The following is a 21,156-nucleotide window of genomic DNA, read 5'->3' on the forward strand; positions in this document are numbered from 1 at the left end:
ACAAAAGTTTGCTGCCGTCGAGTGGGTGTTGTTGCAATGGTGGTGTCTGAGAGGGACATTGAATGACTTTGGCTCCATCACGAAAAAAAACTATTTTTTAAGCAGTTTAATCCGTAGGCCACGAGCATGGAGGCTCTCATCCCTGTAATAAACAAGCTGCAGGATGTCTTCAACACGGTGGGAGCGGACATCATCCAGCTGCCGCAGATTGCAGTGGTGGGGACTCAGGTAAATCAGTTTGTATTACAACACAGCGGCTGTCAGGCTAGCTGGATAACCTTGCTTTAATGCAACACACGTGTTAACTAGAACCAGGCTGTTAATGAAATGCACAACCTGTGGTGGAGGTTACACGCAGTATAGGAGCTCTGCTGAAGTCTGACTGCAGCCGGTCTCATTTGCACAGTCTGCACTGGCAGTGGCAACGAAATCTATTTTGATCTCGTTCAATTAGGGCTATATCAAGAACCTCAGGCACACACAAGCCCCTGTTGGCCAAAACCAGGTCGGTGCTTGAGGAAGACAGGTGCAATTAGATTAGGTGGCTCTGATCCAGGTGTTGCTGGTGTGTGAACTCAGAAGGGGACCAGTCGTGCTTCTGCTTCTATAACTCTTGCATTTGTGTCTGCAGAGCAGTGGAAAGAGCTCGGTGCTGGAGAGCCTGGTGGGCCGGGACCTGCTTCCTCGTGGGACTGGCATTGTAACCAGGCGACCCCTCATCCTCCAGCTGGTCCACGTAGATCCTGCAGACGCAAGGAAGAATGATGACGGTGGTAGGTCTGCTGGCAGCGGTGCCCCACTACCAGGATATCCAGGAAGATGCCACCATTTGGACTTATTTCTCTAACCTTAATAAGGACATGCACATGGAAGGGACGTCATCACTGTTAGCCCTCAGTATCCAAACAGCAGTTTTAAACATCTGTCACTGTCTTTCTACCCACTTGCAGACGGTGTGAAAAAGCACTGTGCTTCACAAAGGAGCACTGTTCAGGTGTCTTTCTATTTACTAAGCTGGCAGAGTTTCTTCTATTGTTGCCCACATCCCCTTCGTCCTGTGACTCCAGCTGCTTTTATTCAGCCCACCAGTGGTCAGGCATCGATCCTCGTGTTTAATGTGCATCCTTTAGCCTCCTGCGCCGAGTAGTTTCTTGCAAGTTGCACTAGTCAGCGCTTGTGTTTGCGTGCTTTGAGACTGCCGGGTCAGAACTCAGACATGCAATGTTTTTATTGTGGCTTTTGCAGGAAGGGAAGGTGAAGAATGGGGGAAATTTCTACACACCAAGAACACGGTGATATTTAAATTTTATTCTTAAAGATGTGTCATTAAAGCTGTTCACCTCGTGATGCTCTGTCTTACTTTGTTGTTGCAGATCTACGCAGATTTTGACGAAATCCGACAAGAAATTGAAAATGAAACGGAGCGAATCTCTGGTAATAATAAGGTGAGACCCGAATGGACATTGCATTTTCAAACTTCTATTCGCCAGTTTCTCACCACAAAAAGATGCATTCAGCTCTGATTTAGTCCATTATTTCTCTTCTCTCCTGGTACACTCTTCTTTCTGTTTTTACGATTCACCTCTCATTCTCTTTAGCTCGACCTGCCACCATTTTGTTTCTCCCGCTGCTTCCAATTTTAATGTAAATGCTTAAACTTAGTCACTGGGAATTATTGACCTAAATAATGCCAATAATAATAACTTTGTGGTCATGCTATACTATATGTTCATCATAACTGAAAAAAAAAAAGTTAAAAGTAGTGTGTCTCCACAAAATCTTTGGATCTGTGGACTTCAGTAAGACTTATTTACATGTCTGATTTGTAGTTGCCTATGAGCTTTTATGCTCTTCTAAAGTGTTAATGCTGACATGGCACCTTCGGCTGTAGTGTAAAATTCATGTAAATTCTAGACGGGGCCTCTAATTAGTTGGAGTTAGAGTTGGAGCTAATTTGAGCTGATGTGGTAGGACACTCACGAAAGTGTGTACATAGTAAATTTCTCTGTATGGAGATATACTATTACGTGTTAATCATACAAATATTTCTCTTGTAAAGGGATTTCAAAGTGACTTATTATTACTGTCCTTCAATACATTGTGTAATTTACACATGTTATGTTGAAAGATCGATACCGGTGCTTGCAGTAGTTTTCTGTCTTTCACTTTAAAAAAAAAAAACTGGAAACAGGATATGCTTTGCTAAAGCAAATAATGTTTGGCCCCTTCGGAACGTGTAGGAAATTAAATATCAGTTCTCTCAATAATGAACACAATTTTCAGAATCATCGTGAAAGATTTGGAGTGATAAAAGTGACTTTCATCTTCTGAACTGAGCGTCGGTTATAGTCTTTTAAGTGTTCTTTAAAGTGGTGCAAAGCTGCAAAACACACAGGAGGCAATTTCTCTTTTCCCTCGTCCCTCTGCAGGGAATCAGCGATGAACCCATTCATCTGAAGATATTCTCCCCTCATGTTGTCAACCTCACGCTGGTCGATCTGCCAGGAATCACCAAGGTAACACTCGCTGCACTTCCTGCCTCCCCATGACAAAATGCTTTGATCAATACCCCCCGCCAGGGAAATTTTCTTCCACATTTCCTGTCTTGAAAGTTATAAGTTTTCATTAAAGAAAGCTAAAAAAAAAAAGTCCACCAGGCCCACCTGGCCACCGGTGGTAATCCCCTGGCTGGTGGTGCTTGTCTGTAGTTGGTATTTGCAGGCGACTGGGATTTAATTTCCCCGTCTTGATGTTTCTAAACCGCGCGCTGTCAAAGCCTGAGTGCACGTCGGCTTTCATTCCAGCCTCATTAGTTCATCCCCTCTGGTTGAACATGTTAATTTGACAAATCCTCTCGCTTTCGCCAGTAATGAATCCGTCTGACACGTTTTGTGTCTAATTGGACGCCGCTGCCTTTCAAGGTGCCCGTCGGCGATCAGCCCAAGGACATCGAGGTGCAGATAAAAGATCTGATCCTGAAGCACATCTCCAACCCCAACTGCATCATCCTGGCTGTCACGGCGGCGAACACGGACATGGCGACCTCGGAGGCCCTCAAGGTGGCCCGGGAAGTCGACCCCGATGGTACGAAGACGGTCTGACACCGTCTCGCTGTCTGTTACAGTCGTGGAGAGCTCCAATTCTCTATATCGATGCCACGGGGTGATGTCGTGGTTCGAAGTTTCTCCAACGCTCCTGTTTTTTTAATGGTCTTGGTCTTTATGTTCGGAGTTTGAACGTCTCTATGTGACTGTTTGCCAGATATCAAATCAAATTTGCATATTGAGCTCATTAAAACAAAAAAAAAGAAAATTCATGATTGTTGATTGCTCAGGGAGGAGGACGCTGGCGGTGGTGACCAAACTGGACCTGATGGACGCCGGTACTGACGCCATGGACGTCCTGATGGGCAGAGTCATACCAGTCAAACTGGGCCTCATTGGAGTCGTCAACAGGTCTCGCATACAGTATTTAATATACTCTTGACATGATTTTCTGCTCATGATGGAGACGAGATGAGATGAAAGGGACGTAACGGAGGAGAGCCATCAATTCTTAATGATGATGGGGGGGGAAAAACATATCGGCCTCTGTTGTAGTGCATCTGTTATTGTGCAGGTCGGTTCTCTGCACATCCATCATCATTACTTTACACCCAGAAACGGACATGGCACAGTGATGAGGAGAGGATTTGATTCTCATCTATGTTTACAATGTTCAGGAGCCAGTTGGACATCAATAATAAGAAGTCGGTGGCCGACGCGATCCGGGACGAGCACGCCTTCCTGCAGAAGAAGTACCCGTCGCTCGCCACCAGAAACGGAACCAAATACTTGGCTAAAACTCTGAACAGGTAACGGCCGACATCGCCTTAATGAACTGCTCCCGGCAGGGAAATGACCATCATTATAGCTGCTTTTATTGTGATGGCTCCTTGACTGATGCAGAGGCGACGCTCAGTATGCACACTTTGTACTCGAGGCCTCGTTTCACCTCTTTTATTTAGTCAAGCATTTTAAAGTTTGATCTCATCAGGTAGTCATGACGGCAGAGATTTTTGGGCCAATATCAGACGATGCGTGCCGGTTAGATCATGCGCCCCCTCGGGCAGAGTTGTGCTTTCAGATGAAGCGCAACTCAAGAGCAGCTCGTATCTGTGGTGCGTGAGGAGGTGGTTCCTCCAATTTTTATTGAATAATTGATGTGTGATGAAATTACGAGGGATTAGCATGCAACACTCGGCACAAGTTGAGGTTAGTAAGTGCACGCGGTTTTTTGAGGATAAAGGAAGACGACACTTAACTGGGTCATTCAAGAGGTTTTACAGTATCAAATGCATCACAAATCAGCCATTCTTAAAAACACGGTATGAGTGATTCAAACTCAGGTAGGATTTTACAGAGTCTTTATATTAGTTCTCCTTGCCCTTTATAGTGGGCATCCAAGATCTGTAAATGAATAACTGTATATGATAATTATTCCAAAATGGAAAGCAAAAACCGTCCAACAGCCACTTTCATTATCTCCAATGTCATATCGAGACGTAGAAGTGTCAGCACTTTGCTCAATACAGCCAATTTATTCTGTCTTTTAAAAAGTAAACATGGAGGAGAGCACACACACACCAGTTCGTTCAGCCTGTTTCACCGGCTTTATTTAAGTAATTGAGCTTTTGTTCTGAGCACGGTGAGAGAATGCAAAACTAAACTCTGCTCTCTGAGAGGCTGGAGTTGAACTCTGGGGCAGCCTGAATGCTGAAGGTCAAAAATTCTGACACAGACATTGTTGCCCAGCCGTTACAATGCAGGATAATCTCACTGAGGCAACTCATTTATTCCACACACAGCTCAATGCTTTTGTCATGGGGGCCAAACATACGGCCTGTTGCACACAAGAGGGAGAGATTAGGGTCCAATCATCTCACAGGATGACATTAGAAGTGTGAAAATGACAAAATAAAAGACATGAACTCCTTCATCAAAGTAAATGCTGCTGCTAATTTTTCCATTGAACTCAAAGTCACGCCGACGCCCAGAAATGATCGGCGGATGACGAGACTGCTTGCAGCTGTGACATCAGTGGAATTAAGGTAGCAAGTTCATGACCGAGGTTGTGATTAAGAGTGTTGATTTCAACCTGTGAGCCTCCAGTTACACGCTAGTCTTGTAAAAAGGTCTGCTGAGACGCAGATTAATGTGGGTTCCTGAAGAATTCGCTAACATTCATGTCTTTTGTCAGTTTGTTGTTGTTTGGTTGATGCACTGGGACTGTCGCTTCTCGCTTTTACACTTAGTGGAGACAGTCTGCCCAAAATATTTCCCACTTTAAAAGACAAAACCTTTAAAACAATTACTCTTCTTCTACGTGTTTTGTCCTTTGTGAAACTGCAGGAAACGTTCCTGATGTGCCTTACCCTGCACCTCACCGTGCAACTTCAAAGTCTTTTGTATTGAACTGTTCAAGGATCGTGGTATCGCTGCGACAGCAGCCAGTTTGTTCACAGCAGGGGGTGCAGACAGAGAAGTAAATGAACATATTAAAAATAGATGAGTGGAAAGTGTTTGAGTGCAGGGAGAACAGGATTAGGACTGTAATCAGAGGGGTGTGAGGATGTAGCGGAGTGTTTGGCATTTGCCATTTTCCTGCAGAAAATGGAGGATAATTACATGAATGGATCTGCAGGCTGTCGGTGTGCGCAGAGAGCTTTCGTTGTCAATTTTCCACGAGTTTTCATCAGCACGCCAGCTTGAGTGCGCTGTGCGGACACACGCGGAAATGCTTGAATGTGAAGCCCTGCCGTTAATACCAGCCACCAGAGAAAAGTGCCATTGTTTGTCACTGAAAAGCCACCTGCTCTGCCCTTTCTCTGTCATAATGTCAGGCTACTGATGCATCACATCCGGGACTGTCTGCCCGAGCTGAAGACACGGATCAACGTGCTGGCGGCTCAGTACCAGTCGCTGCTCAGCAGCTACGGCGAGCCCGTGGAGGATCAGAGCGCCACCTTGCTCCAGCTCATCACCAAATTCGCCACGGAGTACTGCAACACCATCGAGGGCACGGCCAAGTACATCGAGACGGCCGAGCTGTGAGTAGCACCCCCCCACCCCCCCCAATTTCCCCGGCTCCGCCACACGGTGATGCTGTTGATCCAGAAAGAGTAGAACGACCTGCATCGGTTTCATCATTTAATATGATCCAACTTGGAAGTTGAAGCACGCACGCCTCCTCCGTGAGGGAAGGGCTGACGGGAGCAGAGGCCACAGGGTTCACGTCACAGCTAATATCCCCCTCGCTGCTGTTTTTCAGGTGTGGTGGAGCCAGAATTTGTTACATATTCCACGAGACTTTTGGCAGAACGCTGGAGTCTGTGGATCCTCTGGGGGGCCTGAGCACCATAGATATCCTCACCGCAATACGGAACGCCACGGTGAGTGCTGCTGCTCCCCCGACCCCTTAATTCAGTGATCTGTTCCAAAGACTCTTCCATCCCTTTGTTTGCTCACTTTGCACCACGCCGCCCCGGGTCACCGCTAACCACCCCCCCCACCCCGTGCATCAGGGCCCCCGCCCGTCCCTGTTTGTGCCCGAGGTCTCGTTCGAGCTGCTGGTGAAGAAGCAGGTAAAACGGCTGGAGGAGCCCAGCCTGCGCTGCGTGGAGCTCGTCCACGAGGAGATGCAGAGGATCATCCAGCACTGCAGCAACTACAGCACGCAGGTCGCCAACACGCCCGCCGGCGCCCGCTCGCCTCTCGTCCTCCAACGCCTGCCTCCGCACTCACGTCGTTTGCCTCCACAGGAGCTGCAGAGGTTCCCCAAACTGCACGAGGCCATCGTGGAAGTCGTCACCTCCCTCCTGAGGAAGAGGCTGCCCATCACTAATGAGATGGTACCTGCCGATTCGCCTCGGCGTGTTTGTGGTCTCGCCCCGCCGTGAGGTGAATCGGCTATCGACCTCTGAGCGTGTCCCCGTTTCACACCGCAGGTTCACAACTTGGTGGCGATCGAGCTGGCCTACATCAACACGAAGCATCCGGACTTTGCTGATGCGTGCGGTGTCATGAATAACAACATAGAGGTTTGCACTCTATAAATAATGCTTGTAATCACTTGTTTACCAATAAGAATGAAAGAATGTGTTTTTTGGGGGTTTTTTTTTAAGGTAATTTTTGCCTTCGAGATATTTGTGAATAATCAATATTTTATCTGTATTTACTAAAGACAAATCGTATAATTCAAAAAGTATTTCCATATATTTACCATTACTTGATGTTTTTGTGCTTTATTCTTCCTAATTTAAGCTCAAAAGTCATGAAAATTTAAAAAAGCTTAATATTAATTCATTAAGCTCGAGGCTATAAGTAATAATTATCACAATCCAAATATGAAAGATTCACGGAACCTTTAAATTTCTATATAAATAAGTGACAAAACGATTAACTTTCAACTATTCATACTTTCTTGGATGCAGCATTGATCCTGCACCTTAAAAAGTCCTTCATCCAGGTCTATTGAGAATTCTTTATATTTTTTTCTGTACTGAAAATAGAAGGTGTATTATTTGATTTTAATCATCAGAATAGTTCATGTTTTATTCATGGTTTGCTTGATTTACATTTATTTCTAATTCATAGGCTTCTCAATAGAAAAGCAACAAGAACTCAACCCGAAAAAGATATGAAATCATAGTTGATGAAGTCTGTAAACATAAAAATGTTGCAAAAATTAGAATAGTTTAATGTATTATAAAATGCGTTGAACTATAATTATGTCAGTTTAGACTAACTCAAGAATATAAATATCCCTTTAAAAAAGGAGAGATAAGTGAAAATAACTTATTCAATCTGTTTTCCATCAGTCATTATTTGCAAGCAAGCAGCTTCCTACAGACTTTGTAAGATTTCCACACGTTGTCTTGATCACCGTGACTATTTTTTAGTTTATTTCGTTTTTTCTGAATTGTTTTATGTTTGGACTTTGCCTCATTCCCACCTACAAAGCCTCACACAGTCTCAGAAATGGAAACCTTTTCTGTTGGTTTGCTTGTCCATTGATCGATCGTTCCAACCATTTTCCTGGGACGATTGTCAAAAAGTTATGTGGTTTTGTGTTTTTAGGAGCAACGGAGAAACAGGATGCGAGAGCTGCCTGCTTCAGTGCCCAGGGATAAGGTAAATAAAGAGCGAGATAACTGCGTTTTATAAACTGTGCGAAGCCTCATATGTGGTTGCAGCGTCTCGAGTGTAAAGAGAACTTGTGCCGCGACGATCACTCAGCGCCGTCGGAGCAGGAACCAAATGCTTCGGATAGTTTCCATCCAGGAATTTTATCCCACATCTCCTCTCTCGCTCTCGGGACGTCTCCTCTCCCCATCTCCACTTTCCGCTGCCAGCCTCTTTCTCTTCGGTCTCCCCGCATTTCTTCTCAGTGTTTTTTGTTTTGTTCCCCTTCTTCCTCTCCTCATTCCTCCTCTCATATTCCTGCTAGTCCGTTGGCAAAGGCCCGGCTGGCCCGACTCTGGCTCCTGGCGAGTTCCCTGCTTCTGGAATAGACATGGACGGTGCCAAGGTGGGCACATCGGCAGCCCGCTGGCTGTGGAGCATGGATGGATGGATGGATGGATGGATGGATGGATGATGAGCATGGGCTGCTGGCATGCACTCTGATCTCTGTGTGCTGATGCTATTGCTCTTGTTTCGCTCTCCTTCAGCCTGTGTGGACTTGCACTAACAACTGTCTGTTTTACCCAAAGTTTGTCCTCCGAACCGTCTTTCCTCCTCCTTCTACCTTCCTCCACCTCTTATCCTGATGGATGTCTTCTTCTGAGACTGAATGAATTGTGCGCTAAAGGTTTGCCGACTGCTGTGCGCCGCCGATCGATTCTTTTTTTTGTGTGTTTTTCCCGCCGTGGCAGCGGTGGAGCTTTTGGGATTGCACTGGTCGGTTTGATTCAGAGGAGACGACGCGTAGTCTTTCTGATTCCCCAACCACCGCTTGCATTAAATAAGTCGGCTTTTATCGTTGAGTGGTTTGCCCTTCAACTTTTACGTTTGCTTAAGATGTGATAAGCTGAGCATCATATTCATTCTATTCATCTTTGCATCCCGGCCTCTCAGTTCTTCTTTCATCTCTTATTTTCTGTCCCCTTGAATCCTCCACAAAGCCCACTTTCTTGCAATTGCAAGAGTTTACATTAGTTTTTAACAGCTGAGCTTGCAGGCATATGCTATACATGAAATGTCTGTAATTTGACACCAGTATCTCCCTTTTCATGGTTTAATAACCATACAGTGAAATGTATGTGCTCATGCCACATGTTGACATTATTATATTGATATAAAATACAGAAAGGTATGACGGGGCCATTTTTTATCTGCTGTAAGATTATCTTTAATGCTAATTGGCAAGTGCAAGTTGCATTCTCAGCCAAGATGGCAACATGTTGGCATGCCAGTGTAAGATTTATTATAAAGTTAAACTTCCCGAGGCGTTGGCAAGGCTGGCAAGTCGGGCTTTCTACTTTTCTACCGTGCAGCCGCGTGCGGAGTTCAGTCTCTCGTGTCTTTTCTTCCACACCTTCCTGATTTCCACTTGTTTGCAGTTGCACATGAGTGACTCCCACGTTATCAAGCTGCAGACCCTGTGCGTGCTTTTTCCCTGCCGACCCCGCGGTGAACCCTCGGTTAAGAAGGAGAGCAGCGGTGACCTGGATGTTGTCCTGTTTGCAGGCCCCAGCGGCGGGAGCCCCGGGGGAGCAGGACGGCACCGGGAACTGGAGGGGCATGCTGAAGAAAGGAGAGGAAGCTCCAGGCTCTGGACCTGGAAGTCCTCTTAGAGGCGTGGTCAATCTACTCGATGTGGTAACCAAACACCGGACTATTATCTATATCTGCATAACCTCATGATGAAAATGAGAGTACCTTTTTTTTTTTCTCTCTCTCTCTTCCCCCTTCAGACTTGCACTGATTTCTCATCTTCCTTTTTCCTTCCAGCCTGTGCCGGTTGCCAGAAAACTGTCTTCACGTGAGCAGCGGGACTGTGAGGTCATCGAGCGTCTCATCAAATCCTACTTTCTCATTGTTCGTAAGAACATCCAAGACAGGTAGGTCAGTGTTCCTCCTCTTCAAGAGCGATCGCTGCAAGGAAAATACCAACGGAGTTGATCGGCGGCCATACAGCGTAACGCTCAGTCACCACGGCAACAGGACTCAGGCCACCGATGATGACGTGTTGTTTTTCATCTTTGGTCTGAACTACAAAATGCTTCAATCTAAAGTCGAAAAAAATGTTTTTTTAACCTTATAGATCCACAGTGATGACAGGATAGTAGTGTGATTAATAGTGTTGGCTTTCAACAAACATAATGAAACTAAATTCCTCCTAAATGTGTTACTTTCTAGAACTTCATGCTTCATACTTCATCTTAAGATGGAGGCAGTAAAAGTGTCTGTATACAATACTTTTTAACTTTCCAAATCTGATGGGATTTGAGTAGATCACAGCAAACATGACAAGTTTAAATGAAGACATGTTTAAAATAATGGATGTAGTTGATGTATATTTTTTTTCTCGAATATAAACGAATTCAGATGAAAACGTGGCTACTTTGACTATAAAAAAAAAAAGAGACGTTGTTCAGGCACATTCTTTTTAGCTTCGGTTCATTCGCTTGTGTAAATGCACCTTACAAATGCATCATTTATTGTTCCCAGAGGAACGTCAATCTTTAAAATATAATTTAGAGAGAACATGCAAACTCCTCACAGAGTCCGCAAGCCCAGATGCAAAGTGGGGATTGTTGTGACCCCCTGCCATGAAAAGAAAAGTATTTTCCCAACAGTCACCTGTTATTTGACTGTTTTGCCAAATTGCATCAATTACAAGTGTCCTTGGAAAGCGGGACCCATTTGGAACAAACCTTATTGTGCGTCTTTGATGTTTTCTTTATTTTTCACCTCATTGGATGCACCTGACACGCGGCACTTAATCGAGTGTTTAGTTAACACGACAGACTTTCTCCTCTAAAGCGTCCTTAAACATGTGAGAGTGTTAAACCCCTCATATTTATCTCCCACTTAAGTGGCTCTGTATTCCGAGCGAGCACAAGGTCAGACCACAGCCCGCGCGCCGTCTCCGCCGTACCGTCGGCCATCTGTTTACTCTGTTCCCCCTTCTTTTCTCTTCCTCTCCCGCCGCAGCGTGCCAAAGGCAGTGATGCACTTCCTGGTCAACCATGTGAAAGACAGCCTCCAGAGCGAGCTCGTCGGCCAGCTGTATAAATCCGGTCTCCTCAACGATCTGCTGACTGAGTCGGAGGATATGGCCCAGCGGCGCAAGGAGGCTGCCGACATGCTCCAGGTAACGAGCTCCCAGCGTGCACTCCTCCTCCTCCACCACCTCCCCGGTGTACAGACTTGTCTTTTTCTCCGCCTATTCATCGTGCGTGTGCGCTTATTTATATTTTTCTCCTGTCGTTTAATGCAGGCATTGCAGAAAGCCAGCCAGGTGATCGCTGAGATCAGGGAAACGCATCTGTGGTGATGAAAAGGAACCGAAGGGCCGACGCCCCGCGCTCTCATCGAGGCTCAATCTGGAAATCTCGCCAAACAAAAGCTCCAGTGTACAGTTAGATATCATCGTGGTTTACCAGTTACTTGGAGGGGAGAAAAACAAAAAAAACCAGTACATTTAGAGGTCATCAACATGCACTGAATGGGTTGATTTTTAGGAATCTGTAAGGAAGAGGCTGCAGCCGTCGTCAACCAGGATGGAAACGGACTTTTGTGGGAATTATGAATTTAGGAACATTTTAGGTTATTTAAAGACATTGAAACTGTCATCATTCAGCCCTTCATTTGGATCCTTTTTCACCGTCATGAAACCATGAACTTTGATTTTTTTTTCTTTTGCACTATGGTCACCACACTGTACCTGTATAGCGTTACCATTATTTATTGAAGTGTTATTTAAATGTGTGGCTAATGTCATGAGCACTATATCGGCGAGTGGTTTCAGTTTACATATCGCTGCCTACACGTGAAATACATGGTGCACTGTGATTGTGTGTATGGTTCCCGTAAGAAAGAATAAATAGAGGTATTTTATTGCCACTTAATCTCTTTCGATTTGTTTGTATGCGAGAGAGAGAAAACAGAAGAGAGACACAAATTTCTGAGGAAATTCACACCAGTAAGCATAAAAGTGGGTTTATTGTTCGCAGGGTTTGTTGAAACCTGCGTCGATTCAGAGCCGCCGCTCGGGCTCACACGTCTCCTCGGAGAGCCGCCGGCGACGCTCCCGTCTATCTCACCCGGCCCTTGGCCTTGCCTCTTCCTTTGGCGCTGTGGAGAGATGGTCAGCAGCGTGAGGATTTACCAAATGAAGCGTATCTGACCTGTTTTCACTGAAGGATTGGAAACAAATGGAAAGTAAAAGTCTAAAGACTGCATGTGAAGAAAATGTGTCCTCATGCTTCATGAAAACAATGGAGGAATTAAAAGTCAAACGGCAGAGCGTCATGCTGTTAGCGCACACGGTTTCAGTGGACACGGATGATGCTCGTACTCCCGGGAGGCGGCCCTACCTTTTGAGGCTTTGTGAAGCTGTGAAGACTTCACAAATATCTCCCACGCGTTTGACAAGCAGACTACAAACACTTACCAGCTGCTTCTACACACGCATATCTTTTCTTTCCGTCTTAAATTTTCACAAAAACCCACAAGCTTTTGTTTGAGCAGGACACGTGGCTGATGTGCAGAGCCACTCTTTACTTTTTTGCCAACGTTGCAACTGATTGTCTTTATTTACCAACGTCATAGAATTAGCGGACATAAACTAACGTGTTAAATGTTAAAATGTAAACATAGGTGCTGTCACTGTTCTCACCAGACAAGAGTTTTGAGAAATAAATGTTATTTTGTGCTCATTAAACCTCTATTTTAGGGAGTCACGATGGAAAATGTGAAGGACAAAATGTAAAATATATATTAAACAAAACACGTGGATATTTTTCATGACTTTTCAAAACAGGTAAAGCAAACTTTACTTGTTTACAGGCAGAGGAGCAGTTTCTTGGCACCTCTGTTAATCTGTCCTCACCACTCACTCAGCGAAGCCTGATCACATGTTCCCTCTTGATATCGAGCAGGATCATGTGACTTTAAAAGGCCTTTAGAGGAAAGTTCTGGAAACACTGTGCAGGCGGGGGTCAAATCTGTAAAGATTTAAAATGTAAACGAAGCCAAAGAAAACAAGCAAATGTTTGTTTATAAATGACGGAATTTGCACACATGTCAGAAAAGTGTCCGACTTCCCCAAAAGGCTCTTTAAATGGAGACCAAAAGCCAAGAGGAACGACACCTGAGAATTCGCGGGGAAACCTCAGGTGGAGTTCCCACTTACCTCTGGTTGGCCTGAATACGCGTCTGGAGCAGATTGATCTGTGGGGGACAAACATGGAGGTCTGGCTAAGCCCAGAAAAATCCATCAGATCAGATGGACACCTGATGGTCCCAAAGAGCTCAGCAGAGGGAAAAGAAAGAAAGACTTCCAGATGAGGTTCACAGATGAGAAGGCACTTTAGGGTTTCACTAACAAATATTCTCAAAGATTTAAAGAATTACACATCTTCGCCAAAACATTTATCTTCATCAATAGCTCGAGTTAAAGCTGAAGCAGGTTATCAATAATCCCATATGTCCATTGATGCTTCTTCTTGATATAAAGCACAATGTTTTCATCAACTTTTGGCAGGAATAGTACGTTTTTCTTATATTTTGGCATCTGTATAGGATCAGAAAAAAAATTAAAGGCTCCGATCATCGACAAGATTCACCAGTGAGTCACATTTTTAACACAAGCTTCTCGATACCATTAACTGGTGTGTCAAACTCTGCCAGATTCTGAGTTGTCATGGAAAATTATGCATTTTTGACAAATAAAAAGGTAAATCCAGACTAAGTCAGAAGGGGATTAATTACTTTATAAAGATGGGTTATGTGATTATTGCATCTCCAGACGTTCAAATTGCAGAACAGTGAGACTCTCATCTATCTGGTGCTTCAGATTCCTGCTCTTGTTTCTCAACGATGTTTCCCAGATGTGAAATAGTTTCCTTGGGTTTCTCTGCAAAATACGTTTTGTTGACTGCAGAAAGAATTCTTGACATTCGAGTTTGTACATTTGATTCAGGAATTTTAAAGTATTTTTCGGTTTTGGTTGCTATTATGCCAATAAAGATCGCAAATTTGCCAGGGATCTGTTTGTGGAAGACATTTTAAAATCCTATTTTTCAGTTTTGTTTCAACTTAAATGAAGTTGTCAAACTAGTGAGCTGTTTGGCTTTTTAAGGACAAATTCTTACTTATCTGAAGGCGTACAGTCACAGCAAAGAGTTACTGAAGCTCTCATTAAACCGAAACAAAGCAACTAATCCCTCAAAGTGTTTCGTGTCTTTTCTTTCTCTCTTTTCAACTGAACATCAAAACCCAGACTCACTGTAGACCCACCAGGCTTGAACTCCTGAACTTGTGTATTAAAAGCACCAACATGCGTGTTTCTGCAGTGACACACAACCACCTGTTCACACTCCAGCTTTGGTCCCGCCGCCTGAGACCCGGTTCGAGACCCTCGGACTCCGACACAGACAGAGAAGAAAAACTACACAACACTCCTCTTTTTACTCACAACTTCTGCTGCTCACTGATTCGGCTTTGGAGTAAACTGATCTGTAAGCGTGAGCAGGTTGTAAAGTTGATTATTGACATTTGGCCCGGTAAAGTCTCCGTACATAAACACAGTTTGTGTTGAATATTCAGGTCCAGAATGATGCTGTTGACGCAAGAAGGACATTTCCTTCATGATATGAACCTTAAACTTCATTATTTTTTAATATAAGTGGCGAATAGAGTGACATTTTGGGAGCATCTTATTCTAAAGACGTAACTTCCAAAAGGAAATCGATGAAGCTTCAGAGAGATTTTTTGAAAAAAATCCACTTTTATCATAATTTCTCCTCAACAGCTGACATAAGAATGTGAAGGGTGCAATTAAGTATTTTATTAAAACACACAGTATCGAGTTACAGATGATAAAAGACTTCCCACTTTTTAATTGCATATATATCTCAACATTTATGATGATAATGTGGAAAAAAGTCATTATCAGACAGATCCATCATGTTAATTTCCGATTTTCAAACTTTTCTTAGTGTCTTTTAAACAAAATGCTTTTAATAATAAAAAATGTTTTAAAGAACATTTGTGCAACTTCCAGATATTCTATTATGTATAATTGGCACCTATTGGTTCACCTAGAAAAGTTTTCATGTTAACTATTATTTTATTTCCTTTTATGTTAAAACTAAAACTAAAACCATTTTTGGTGCTTTGAGGCACAAAACCTCCCCAAATGTTCTCAAATTAAACAGATCTCTCTCTCTTTTTTTGCACTTACATCATATTTCTGTCTCTTCAGTCTCTCGGTCAGGTCAAACTTCTCGGCCTCCAGCGAAAAGAGCCACTGCCACAGCTCATTGGTTTTCTCCCTATCGAGAATTAAGAAAAAATTAAAAAAATACACCACAGTGAAAAACTTAAAATTTCTGCGAAGGTACATCTCAGTCTCCTTACTTCATCTTCTCCTCATTGAGGTGCTCGATGTTGAGAGGTTTCTTCCTCTCCGCCAGGATCTTCTTCTTCTTCTCCCTCTCCGTCTGCTTCTTCACTCCCCTCTTTCCGTCTTGCTGTACGGGACAAGGGACGGAAGAGCAACGGGAAGGAGTCGCACTCGACTGTTGGTGATGGAGAAACGGTGAAGCGCTGGATGACTCACCCTCTGCTGGATGCCGCAGAACTGCTGAGTCATGTTCGTCAGGGCCTTCTTCTTCTTGGCGCCCTCGTCCTGCTTCTTTCGTGCCTCCTCCATCTCCTTCCTCTCCTTTTCTTCCTATGGAACAGATTGATCCATGGACAAATGGATGGATTTCAACCAAAACTAAAAACCAGTGAACAAAAAAAAAAAAAAAAGCCCTGGAAAGAAGACAACTGCAAAGAGAGGTTTTTGTTTTGTGTATGGAACAATCTGTTACTGTGACCGAGGGCAGATCTAATGTGAGAAAAAACAACAACAAAAAAAAATCATACTTACATGAATAATTGGCCACAGGTGAATGTAAAAGCAAAAAAAACAAACAAAACTTTGAAATGGAAACACTGTTAAGTTATTCACAATTTATGTGAAGAGATTTTCGCTTGAGGCGGCATGAAACAATAGGAAAACATATTTACATTTCCAGCCACCTTGAAGGCGATAGAAAAAAACCCCAATAATAATACAAGAGATGGAACGGCGGTAAAGGTAAAAAGGTTTTTTTGTTATTGATTTGGAGTTTGTCTCTTTCTGTTTCCGCTGCTTGGAGAGGCAAGCTGATTGTGTTTGTGTGCACAGGAAAGCTTTCTTTCAAGAGGTCGAGGGGGAACTCACAGCAAGACGAGCCTGCCTCTTCTTCTCCAGCTCAGCTCGGATCCTCTGCTGCTCGGCCCTCTCAGTACGACGCTTCTCCTAATCACACACACACACACACACACCAATGCAGTCCAATTGCTTGCAGGGCTGTACATCACTCCAGTCATCTGGCTCGCTGTCCTGGAAGACTTACAATCCTGTTGACGAGGGCGATGAGATCCTCCTCGTCCTTCTTCCTCTGGATGAAGTGGGCCTCGATTATTGAGTGCAGCTCAGACAGATCCTTATCGTGACGCTTCCTGCTGATGTCCTGCAGGTCACACACCTTTATCAACGCCTCGTTTTAGGCCGCCGAGTCAACTGGAAAAAACATTATGTCCCCAAAGGTGCACAAGTACCCCTCAATCGCCTCAATCACGTGTGCTTTACTATAAAGCCTACGAACTAAATACATGTTCTATTGCTGAATTTAATCTTGCGTTGGAAGATTGACATTTCACAGCATCCACATTACTGAGGGTTGGAAACTACGAGTGGAACTGACCGCATTCAGTGAATAAGAAGAGCAATACAAGAAAACATATTAAAACTCCTCCAAGCAACAGTCTTGCCAAAAGATTGAGTCTCATTTGAAAATGAACACAATAAATGATTTGAACTGACATTTTTACGAGAAACAGCACTTCTCTTAATCATCCAGACAATGGTTCACTTGTTTAGATGGCGGCGTTTTTGAAAGATTTACAACAGACGCACTGCTGAAAAGCTCAGTAATGAACAGATTGTCTTTCCTTTGGCCTCTATGAGCAGAAAGTGACGTGGAGAAATGTCGGTGTGTTTACAGGTGCGTGTGTGTGTGATGATTCTTGGTTGTTGTAACCTGAAAAGTAATTTCATCCTCAGAGAAAACATAATTATGTGAAGTACGGTGCAAGGTGGTGAACATTTGTTCTTGGTTACAGTTGCTTTCTTCTAAAAGTAGTGCACTTCATGAAAAACAAAGGAAAAAAAGTAGTTATTTGAAAAAGTATTATTGCTTATCTGAAATCTGATATTTCCATGACGTCCCGATTGTGTCGTCGTGTTTAATGAATGACGTGCATGCATGTTATTTTGGCACGTTTGAGATAATGCAACGTTATTAAAAAGTTCTAAAGTATTGAATCTAATTAAAATGAGAATTTCAATAAGGTTTGAGTTGTTTTGAGTTCCCGCAAACAAGAAATCCTGCAAAACGATTTCTTTCATCACTCACATCGAAGTCGACTTTGTCTCCTTCAGGTATCTTTGGCACGGTCATCGCTGGAGCAAACGCCCTGAAATATGATAGGTCTGGGCTTATAACACTAATAATATTAACTGAACAACCTCATGGCGGGATAACGTGAAGGGATCGGAGCTGAAATGATAAAATACTTACTTTGGTTTGGGCTTGGAGTCATCTGTCGTGATGAAAGGAGAACAGGCTCAGTTAATTCTGATTTATGTTTACCTTTAAAACAATTTCCATTCTCATTCATCTCCATTTTTGGGAAAAGATTCAGCTCAATCTTAAGTATTGAAGAAAAAAAAAAAAAAGCTGTCTCTCACAAGCTCTATAAACACACTGACCACACACTGATAAATGTACAGGGAGGGAGGATGTGATCATTTCGCTGTAAAAGACTTTCTGGCACTGCCTGCAGTCATCTCCTGCAGGATGTCCAGTACAGTGGCTTTAAAGTGAGCCGGGGACAGATTGTGGAACAGCATGTTGAGATCCGCTGCTGCCAGTATTGAAGGGATTTCTTTATAGTCGCTTGAAAGCTGTTTCTCAAATACCAAACAGTCTTTGTTTTTGAGTTTGTGCTGAGGAGCATTTTTTTTATTTGTGCCATGGTTATCACATGGAGCAAAACAAAACAAACACACACACACACACACACACACACACACACACACACACACACACACACACACACACACACACACACACACACACACACACACACACACACACACACACACACACACACACACACACACACACGGAACCTCACAGTACCTTCATCTGCAACTTGAGACTCTACAGAAGAGGAAATGGGAGAATTAGTACCAACTTGTCTAAGACTTTATATATGTCGCAATATAATACACTTTTATTCCATGTCATAAAAACGTTAGAAAGTCTAAATCAAAGACGGCAAACATGCACACAAGGGCCTGAAGAAGGTTGAAATAATATTTACTGCTGTCCTGACAGTCAAAGAACAGAGGGTGCGACACAAAACAAAGAGCAAGAAGTGAACAGCAGGGGGCAGCAGAGGGATCAGTGGCTCCTCAGGCTACACTGCAGGTTATTTTTTTGTTCTTTTGTAAAAAACAAAAACAAAAAACATTCTCTAAATATATCTGCCAGCATGGTCAAGTCTATGTCCTTGAAGAAACCCACATGTGCAGAATAAGACAAATTCACATTATTTATCGGTAAATATGTAACGTATACATAAATATGTAAAGACCTCCTTTACACTGGAAGCAAAGTGGGTCCTCATCCAATATGGCGGCCATGTCAGTTATATGTATCCATGTCTTCCTGTGCAGAAATTGTGATATTGTCACGTTTTAATGACATGAAAAGTCTGGTGAAATGTGATATGATCGCTCAGACAAACTTGAATTTCACTTTAGAGTCATCTGTGAGAGCTGACAATGTTATTTACCCGCACGAGAACCATATACTGAGGGTAAGTTTGTTGAAACATGCTGGAGGCTGCAGGAATTCTGTTTTCTGAGACATGACAGACTTTACCTCAGTGTGAATAGAAACACTGAGGTAAGTTCAACCTCAGACTCAAGCCTATTTTGGGGGGATAATGGTACATCGTATACAATGAATTTGGAAAAAAACATGCATTAAAAGTGACATGTTCAGCATGTATTCATATTTCCTTACACTACAACTAAGGGAAAACTTGTGTATTTATAGGTTATCATGTTATTTCAAGATGATATTAGAATTCCACTAAAATGTCCTCCTGGAGTAAGTGTTTTAAGCTCACTGTTAGTTTGTAATCCATGCAATCCTATTTCACCATGAACAAATGTGTCTGTTCTTATGAAAGTGTTCGGCAAGAGACAAAAAAAAGAGGAAGATACCAAGACACTTACACCAAATAATCTAAAAGATAAGTGTAAAGACATTTTTTATTTTTTTTTAGCAAATAGAGCAACTTTGTCCCAGTGTGTACAAATGTATATAGAATATAACATACCGTCTTCTGTAGGCTCTTCTGTAGGCTCTTTAGAAGGGTAAAAAAAGCCAGACACCATAATGGGAACCCATGAGAGAATAATTCAGTCATACGTTAAATAATAAAAAAAGGCCTCACCTTCAGCCGGAGGCTCTGAGGTGGAGAGAAAACAATGCGAGCATGATTAGATTACTCACCATTCGACTCAGTTGAATACATTTGTGTATAAAAATGCATCAAATGGACACAGAAAGCCTAAACTGTTTCTATAAAAGTAAACGGAAGGTATCAAGTCATAAAAAGACTGTTTACCTTCAGACAGAGGAGGCAATTCTTTTACTAAATTGTTACCAGAATAAATATTCGGGGAGGCGGCGAGGGAGATTGCAAGATATCTGCACCGTGAAAATCATTAATCTCCCGACACAAAATCGCAAAGATCGCCGCTCGTGATTACTTTCCCTGACAAATAGCTCAGCGACGACGGCTTGTCGCTGCAATTCAAACATGGCAGAGTTTCGCCACACTACAGTGTGCACACAGCGGATCAGAGCATGAACCAGAAAGCAGGTCATCAGTACATGACAACGTGAAGCTTTAGAGCAGAGGTCCCCGACCTTTTAAGGACCCGAAAAGCTTTTTTTGTTTTGGCTACATTTTCCACTAAATATGATTTGTCTGGAGCCTCAAAACATCTTTAACTTTTAAAACAGGAACAACACAGCTCATAAACTTTTATATGCAGCTTGACTACAAATATAAAACTAGTATCTTTTGTTGTGTTTATGAATTTTTTTTTCTGAACCATATTTAGCCCTTTTAGCTACTTTAGTCCTTTTAACTCTTTTAGACATTTTCACTGCTTTGGTGTGTTTATCACAATGATCTCTTTTTCTTTATCTTTTCTTATAGTTTTAGCAGTTCAGTCTTTTTTGCCATTGCATTTGCCTTTTGCAAGACTTTTAACCTTTTAACCCAATTATTTGATACATTTCATACATTTGAGCTATTTTAGCTGTTTACCTTTTTTGTGAAGCAGCTTTTTTTATAAAGGAAATCAAACCATTTGAGTAATTTTAAGGCTAAGTTATACAGAAATAAATGCACCTATTTCAAATAATATTGTGGTTACTGTCGATACTTCTTTATATCTGTACATCCACTGGGATTGCCAATGGATTGTCAATGGGATTGAGCCACAAGTTGTTTTGATAATTTTGACTTTGAGTTTATTACAAATCTTAGCCAATTTCTTCACTTTTTCCAGCAGTTGTGGTAGTTTAAGCTGTTTTTGGCTATCTTATTAATTTATTTTGAATCATTTCAAGAAACACAGTGGATAAAAGGGCCACACGTGGCTCCGAGCTATGGGCTGCAGACCTCTGGCTCAGACGGATGTTAAAGAAAAGAAGAGCTCACCTTCAGCTGTGGACGCAGGGGCTTCTGAGGTGGTTACAAA

General features: G+C 42.9%; 2 protein-coding genes across 4 annotated transcripts; one reads left to right on the forward strand and one right to left on the reverse strand.

The window, feature by feature from the left end:
- The first annotated feature begins 36 nt into the window (after positions 1–36).
- Positions 37–12,110, forward strand: LOC308146304 (dynamin-1-like protein). Of its 3 annotated transcripts, none has more exons than XM_080518051.1 (19): positions 37–228; positions 632–773; positions 1,246–1,292; positions 1,374–1,445; positions 2,430–2,516; positions 2,922–3,084; positions 3,335–3,455; positions 3,722–3,853; positions 5,882–6,088; positions 6,310–6,430; positions 6,563–6,718; positions 6,800–6,889; positions 6,986–7,078; positions 8,118–8,171; positions 8,488–8,568; positions 9,729–9,860; positions 9,993–10,102; positions 11,199–11,358; positions 11,485–12,110. In XM_080518051.1, exons 1-19 carry the CDS (start codon positions 127–129, stop codon positions 11,539–11,541), a joined length of 2,127 nt encoding a protein of 708 aa, XP_080374177.1. In that variant the 5' UTR covers positions 37–126; the 3' UTR covers positions 11,542–12,110. The 3 variants fall into 3 exon arrangements, with proteins under 3 accessions (XP_080374177.1, XP_080374178.1, XP_080374179.1); XM_080518052.1 differs by having other exon boundaries at positions 637–773; XM_080518053.1 differs by lacking the exon at positions 8,488–8,568.
- tnnt2e (troponin T2e, cardiac) lies at positions 11,918–18,592 on the reverse strand (the record flags this gene model as incomplete). The annotated part of the gene is made up of 10 exons (XM_080518587.1): positions 18,509–18,592; positions 17,885–17,906; positions 17,720–17,780; positions 16,658–16,774; positions 16,483–16,560; positions 15,832–15,945; positions 15,630–15,742; positions 15,454–15,544; positions 12,188–12,341; positions 11,918–11,931 (listed from the first exon to the last, which is right to left on the reverse strand). Exons 3-10 carry the CDS (start codon positions 17,762–17,764, stop codon positions 11,918–11,920), a joined length of 726 nt encoding a protein of 241 aa, XP_080374713.1. The 5' UTR covers positions 17,765–17,780; positions 17,885–17,906; positions 18,509–18,592.
- Positions 18,593–21,156: the final 2,564 nt, after the last annotated feature.

Source organism: Blennius ocellaris, assembly GCF_963422515.1.
Source record: "Blennius ocellaris genome assembly, chromosome: 22".
Taxonomy (NCBI): domain Eukaryota; kingdom Metazoa; phylum Chordata; class Actinopteri; order Blenniiformes; family Blenniidae; genus Blennius; species Blennius ocellaris.

What these genes read in the sequence shown, in the direction of transcription:
- LOC308146304 (XM_080518051.1), top strand. Translation starts at nt 127, where the DNA reads ATGGAGGCTCTCATCCCTGTAATAAACAAGCTGCAGGATGTCTTCAAC. An exon ending in TGGTCAATCTACTCGATGTG is followed by an intron (nt 9,861 to 9,992) that starts GTAACCAAACAC and finishes TTTTCCTTCCAG; the next exon opens with CCTGTGCCGGTTGCCAGAAA. An exon ending in AGGCTGCCGACATGCTCCAG is followed by an intron (nt 11,359 to 11,484) that starts GTAACGAGCTCC and finishes CGTTTAATGCAG; the next exon opens with GCATTGCAGAAAGCCAGCCA.